Source organism: Rosa chinensis, chromosome 5 (assembly GCF_002994745.2).
Source record: "Rosa chinensis cultivar Old Blush chromosome 5, RchiOBHm-V2, whole genome shotgun sequence".
NCBI lineage: Eukaryota > Viridiplantae > Streptophyta > Magnoliopsida > Rosales > Rosaceae > Rosa > Rosa chinensis.
This window is the reverse complement of record NC_037092.1, coordinates 36,046,488-36,053,504: the sequence shown is the minus strand read 5'-3', so window position 1 is coordinate 36,053,504 and position 7,017 is coordinate 36,046,488. Positions and strand designations below refer to the sequence as shown.

The following is a 7,017-nucleotide window of genomic DNA, read 5'->3' as shown; positions in this document are numbered from 1 at the left end:
CCATCAAACCCATCCACATCTATGTTACCCGAGTGTAGCACGAAGAGGAAGCCAGTCCAACAAGCAGGCCACTGATGTGGCATAGACCAAGCCAAGACGTCAAGCAGGCACAGAACCAAGGGGGTGCTGGGATGTGCTGTAGCACCCCCCATTTTTTTTTTTAGATAAAAAATATCTTATATATATTTAATGTATAGAAGCAAGTAAATGCATGAAGATAGAGGGAAGATTAGAGAAAAGCATGAGAAAAACAACTATATATGAGTAAATACATGCTAATACAAAAATATTAAAAGATTGATACAAGCAAAACCTAGGATCTATACTTCCTGAAATGACAAGACATATATTTTGAAAACTTTGATCAATCACAAAGAAAATCAAAAGAAGCTAAGCCGCAAGTCCCAAACTACTAACGAAAAATCAATCAAACTGAAATTTCAGTCAAATCTTGATGCTACCGGCACCGATGCCCTGGGTACTGAGTAGATGTAGAAGCTAACAAAATAGTTTTGTGGCATGAATCCATTAAATTCATACGAACTCATCAAAGTCAAAGTACGACAAATAAGCTTTATATGAACTTAGAAAAACTTGACAGCATCATAGGTAAAATTAGCCCCCCTCAACTTAAATTTCTGGTTCCATCCCTGACGTCAAGACCAATATCCCAACTCCATAATTGGTCCTCGACCCACCCTATTCCGATCGACCCCCTACACCCAGTCGGCCACAGAACCGAACTCAGCTTCTAATCCCAGGATAAGACCGTTTGAGAAGGAGAGAAAGCCATCGATATCTACTTGAAGGAGAAAAACAAAAAAACATTGGCCCCCGAACTGAACTCAGCTTCCAACCCAGGATGAGACTGTTTGAGACTGTTTGGGAAGGCGAGAAAGCCACTGATCTCGACGTGAAGGAGAAAAACGAAAAAATGGGAAAGACAGCTTGGACTATACTCGACAGCCATGACATTAGGAGAAGTGTCAACATTTTTCTCCATTGGAGATGGATGCAGGTACAGAGACGCCTAGTCATAGGGGCGCTCTCTCAAACCCGAGCAGAGAGGGGTTTTTTTTTTTTTAAAGTTTTATTTGATCGATGGATTGATGTACATTATATCCAATTCTAAATTCCTATGGCAATATGAACATTAACAACACAACAGAAGAACCCATGAAAAAAACAACCCTAAAATGATGTGGAACTTATTTACTTGATTAAGAAATTCCATTAATGGTCTTCCCCAACAACCAGAGAATTAATGAAAATTCAATCATAAATAACATGTGTAGCGTAGTCCTGTCCAATGTAAACCCGTAAACAGTAATGCCGGCTCTGTTGTTCTCGAAATATGTCACTGCAAGTAAAAAAGAAAAAAGATATCATTACATCTGCAAGCGCCTGATCAGCAATAAACCATTTGTATTTTTTTTAAAAAAAAATTAAAAATTAAAAATTAAAGCTTGTGATCAGTAAAGAAACAAAAAAATTCAAGCACACAGAGAAGCAATGTGCTATTTCACAGATGGATTAATTACCTAGAGCTTGTCTTTTCTGATAAGAGATGGTACTATATGCATATGATGGTATCAACTTGCTGTTGTCCAATTCATCTTCTTCATCCTCAGCCTCGTCCTCAGTCTCATCGTTATCGGATTCTGCAAGGAACACTCGGCCGTTACTGGCGATCTGAGCCGTTGTTGCATCAAACGAATCTAATGTGGCACAGACATGCCATTTGGCAGCAAGACATGTGACTGCTTGCGCCTTGTGTGTGATTTTGGTTGCACTGCGCAGCACGATGAGGAGCCCGGTAACTAGAGTTATGGAGCAAAACTGTACCAAAGAAGAACCATTGTTATGATATATGCTTCATCTTATTCAAGCCATGATCCAATCTAAAATAAATGAGGTTCATCAGTTCATGGTAGTCATCGTCATGATGGGAAAAGGAAGCATACCAGAAGTTCTCCAGCTGTGCAAATATCAAGGTTGGCAATAGCACTGGAACTGGTTGTGATGAGCAACAGAGCAAATTGGCTCCCCGTGACCAAAATGAGTTTCCACAATACGAAATCGCGGCACCTGTGGCTTATGATCCTCAGGTGCCTTCGGATCCTAAGGTGCTCCGATAACACTGATCCGACATCAGAGTCCACTTCGAACATTGTGGCAAAATCTTGTAGCCGTAGGATTTGAAGGTAGCATATGAGACGGAAGAGAACACACACGAGGAAAATCACGGTCGTGCGATAGAGCCAGGAGAATAGCTCCATTATGCATGCCATTGCGGCACTCGCGTAAATATTGCCCACATAAGGAATCTGCGAGGCTTCGGATGAGTACCACCATATCTTGTATACACTCTCGGCAACAAAGCATGGTATGACAAAGCAGCTGAGAAGCTTCAAAGATCTCTACAAGAAAAATAACTTGGCTTGTGATTCCCCTAGACATTGAAAATGGATAAAGCATAAGAAATGAAAGGGTCCCGAATGTGGGCATGCATGCCAATGCGGTACAAAATCATTACTTCATGTACAAATATGAGAGAGTCTATGGTACTGTAATGTTTATCATAAATTTGTTTTACATCTAATTAAATTAAAATTACTACACTGACAACGAAATTACTACATTGTTTTACACTATTGACATATAATTGAACTAAGATGAAAAACTTATGAGTCAATCTAGTGGATGTCTAAATGCTGATTGAGCTGTGATTGTAATTCCTTGATTCCCTCCTCGTCAGTTGCTTTGATGAAAACACATAATGTGCTTTTCCTTTAACACTCCCCCTTGTGCAACAACTCATGCACCATTTCGTCTTTGATTTGGCACAAGGGAGAGTGTTAAAGGAAAAACACGTTATGTGCCTTCGTCAAAGTGATTGACGGAGAGGGAATCAAGGAATTAGCAATTACCATAAGTCAGCAAGGATTACGGACCAATCGGCATTTAATGTCATCATTGTAATTGATCTTTTCGTTGTAATTCTCTTCCTATATAAAGGGGCTATGAAATGAAATGAGGAGACCAATTCAATCTCAATTTTACTTTTACAACATTAACAAGTTTTTCACAAATTTGTAACAATGTCATAAATAGGGCTGCACCCGGATTGGATTGGATCGGTTTTGACTCCAAACCATCTCTATGCCAAAGTAAGCAGTTTAGACATTTCAGACAACTGACCATCGAAGAAAGTAAACTTAATCTGATCCAATCCATTTAAAGATGGTTTGGTTCGGTCGGTAAGGCGGTATTACTGTTTTAACCTATACAGCATTGACGTTTTGTTTACAAAAAATTCATAGTAAAAATACTAAAACTCAATCTCAATAATAAAAATTTAATAATCAAAATCCAAAACTAATATTCAAAGAACAAAATCCAAAATAGTTTCAAAATGATTCACTTATTTGGGTTTTAAGCCTTTTGGGTCTAGGATTCAATATGGTAGTATATCATTTTGAGATTCAAATTATAATTGGAGATTTATAACTTACTTATAAAAGACTACCCACAAATAAATATATATATATATATATATATATTATGTATATAAATTTAAATTTTTTTCCTATTATATTTAATACATACCGGTCGGTTTGGGTTTCACGGTTTAAGTAAAAGAAAAACCAAACCAAGCCAATTCATAAATGGTTTGGTTCGGTATTGAACCGGCTTTCATATTTTAACGCTAAAAAACCTTAATCAAACCATATTTACCGATCGGTTTCGACTGGTTTGGCCCGTGTTTTGCACACCCCTAGTCATAAATTGAGTAATTACTTCAAACGAAACTAAGAGTACAAAAAACAATGACTTGTGTTATCATAATGACAATAAATTTATCATCATATATGTAAATGTTTGTATGACATAAATATAAGCACCTTAGAATTTTCCGTAAAAAAAACATAACTTTTTTTTTTCTTTTTGAATTTTTGTTTTGAAAAAATCTCAGAATTTGAGTTACCGTTATATACCCTTCATTATCTAATGAAACTACAAGTATGAATTCAGATAGACCAACATCCTTCATTTGTCAGACCAAAAAACAAAAAACTCAGATGAAAAAAGTGAATAATAAAAAACTCACATTAAGCTGTGCGGTGTATCCCCTCCTGACCGTCTCGCTCTCATCGTAAAGCTTATCAAAAAACAGAAACCTTTTCAGCCCATACTTCCTCACAAAAGACGACAGGCACACAAACGACAACGTCGCCACGCCGCTCAGCGACAGCTGCACGACGCTGTCGTACGGCCTCTTGTGCTTGCCGTCGCAGGTGGAGCAGGCGAAAAGAAAATGAGACACCGCCGGAACGACGATAGTAAAAACAACGAAAACGCTCCAAGAGAGGCACAATCTCCAGACGTTGGACTGGTCAACGCACATCCACCGGAGATAGGACCGGAAGCTCTTCAACTCGTCGTGGGCGTGCGAAACGCAGCGTTGGAACATGTTCTTTCTCCGGTTGGCTAACAAAGCTTCTCTGCTGCCGCTTTCGTCCGCCATGGTTTTTGGAAACGAGTCTTGGTTTCTTGAAGGGGTTTAATTTGATTTCTGTAGTTTTAGAGAGAAGGGTATATATATGTAATGGTTTTCTTTGATGAGTTGGTTATAACTAAAATAAGTTGTAGAGAAATGTGGAAGACTGGAAATTATGTAAAAAACTTCTATATATATATAATTGTTTGTCCCTGTACGTTTCTCTTAAAAAGAATCTGAAGCTATATTTGTGGGCAAGGGAATTGCATGTGTCTAGAATAGTTCTATTTTACACTTTAGGTTACATATTGATTTTACCTCCTATTGTACTTCTAAGTTCTAATTTTTAACAAATATTCGAAACCTAATTTACTAAAAATGTACCAATTTACACATCGGCCATTTTGAGTCTCATTGATCAAAACCGGCTACGGAAGAGTTACTCGAACATATTTTGAACTGTTGCAAAATTAGCAAAGAAATTTGGAGGCTTTCAAAATGCAATTTGTTTTTTTATTTTACTTATGTCTAATTCAGATCGTTATGTCTACTGTGAGATAAATATGAAATGAGTAATCATTCCTAATTGTCCTTAAAGTAGGTTCTTATGGACACAGCTGGTGATTGCGAAAGGAGCATGATGGCATGCAACGTGTCCAACCAACCCACCATTCACGCAGTTAGCCAGAAAAAGATTGCCACATAAAGAAAGGCTCACGCTCAAAGGTTAGGCTTTGATTCTTTGCTGGGATGCATTATTAGTTTATAAAAATAAACAAAGGCCATTGGCTCCATCTGTTCAGTACCGATCGACAGAATCTTATTTGTTTAAAAGGAGACGAAACAAAACGAAGGGTGAGATTAGCGGCAGCAGCAGTGAAGTGGCTACGTGGGAGGCCATGTTTGGGAGCGCTTGGCTTTCAACTTGTTGGCAGTTTCTCATCTTAACCAAATCGATTAAAACCTATTATTCAACAATGAAGGCATAAACTATCAAAGATACTCACGCACTTTGTCCATGAACAGTTGGAGTTTCCTATTTATTATTTTTTCTTTTTTAACCTCAGCGGTATGAGAAAAAATCTAGTGGTTTTATTTTTGTCTTTTGTTTATATTCATTTCTTTTGTCAAATGTAGGTGTTAAAATGTCATCCCTAGGCTAGGTAAAATTTTTAGCAAACTACATATACCCCCTTGATAAGATTTCAAAATATAAAAAACTCCACAACATTTGGTTTTAAACACTTAAAGGACAAAAGTTTACATTTAAGGACATTTTGTCTTTAAGAGGTATTTTACTTCCTCTTTAGTTTTTAATCTCTTCCTTCAATAAAAATAAAATCGACAGAGCGTAGTGGGTCCATATGCTTTTGAATTTATTTGTTTAACATATTGCAGGTATACATCAATCCTCTAAGGTAAGCAGTTATTTTCACTATTCATAATTTCAATCCTTTCTAGATTAGATTTACTTGCTATCTGCAATAGAACTAGCAAAGAATTAGCAGAAGAAAGAGAAAAATTGAGAAAATTAAAAGATTTTAGAGCAAGACTCAAAAGAGAAACCCCAGGTTACTGGGATATTATCTATATAGTCCAGAAAAGAATTTATACAGTTGAGAAAGATATTCAAGATATCAACAATACTCTTGAAGAGGAACAAAAACCTCTTGATTATTTGAGCATCGGTTAGATCCGCACATCACTGGTATCAGACCTCAAAAAATGGAATCCCCAATGGGGACAATGTCTGAATTAATATTAGAGAAGTTGAATTTTCTACTAAAATCTTTTGATGAGAAACATCAGAACCTGATACAAGAAGTATCTAGATGTCAAGATCATCTAGAAAAAATATCAAATATATCTCCCAATTAGAAAAATTGGAGAACAAAATAGATTATATCAAAGAACCTCCTAAAAGGGAAGAAGAACAGCTAACAAGTGTTGGCAAAAAACTCAACGAACATCAAGGAATGCTGGATTCTATGAAAAATATACTGAAGGATAAGAAAAAGCCTCCGGCAAAATCAAAGAAAACTAATGGATTCAAACCATTAGAAAAACCTGAGAAGAATCTCTCTCCAAGCATGATTTTTCTAGAACCTTCTACTAGTCTGACTAATATCACGTATGAAAAACCAAAGCACTTGGTAGCAAGAGATATCAAAATGATGAGCATCTTTGGGAAAAAGAAAGGAGTACAACTCCTAAATGCTGAAGAATTTGAATACAATAAAATTGAACATGAGGTGAAAAACTCCGTAATCCCAAAATTAGATTTCAAACAAATCTATAAAAGTGGAAAGTTTGAATTGATGGATAGCCACCATTTCAAATTATTGGAATTTGCAACTCCCTCTATAATAGGAGAAACAGATCTCTTGATGATTACTCTTGAAGAAGTTTCCCGAGCAAGAGCAAAAAATTACCAATTTATGCACATTGGAGTAGTCCAAGTTGACATAAAATTACTTGCCCAAGAAGGTATAAACTGTTCAGTTTTATGTGTCTTA

General features: G+C 36.6%; 1 protein-coding gene across 1 annotated transcript; it reads right to left on the bottom strand.

Annotated features, from left to right (window-relative positions):
* Positions 1-298: 298 nt before the first annotated feature.
* On the bottom strand, positions 299-4,731 carry LOC112201685. The gene is made up of 4 exons (XM_024342598.2): positions 4,112-4,731; positions 1,965-2,420; positions 1,542-1,839; positions 299-1,360 (listed from the first exon to the last, which is right to left on the bottom strand). Exons 1-4 carry the CDS (start codon positions 4,526-4,528, stop codon positions 1,221-1,223), a joined length of 1,311 nt encoding a protein of 436 aa, XP_024198366.1. The 5' UTR covers positions 4,529-4,731; the 3' UTR covers positions 299-1,220.
* Positions 4,732-7,017: the final 2,286 nt, after the last annotated feature.

Bases quoted from the DNA above. Each gene is read 5' to 3' on its own strand.
- LOC112201685 (XM_024342598.2), bottom strand. From the start codon at position 4,528: ATGGCGGACGAAAGCGGCAGCAGAGAAGCTTTGTTAGCCAACCGGAGA. The intron at 1,840-1,964 runs GTATGCTTCCTT...TCTTTGGTACAG, and splicing joins GCACAGCTGGAGAACTTCTG to TTTTGCTCCATAACTCTAGT. The intron at 1,361-1,541 runs GTAATTAATCCA...TTTTACTTGCAG, and splicing joins TCAGAAAAGACAAGCTCTAG to TGACATATTTCGAGAACAAC.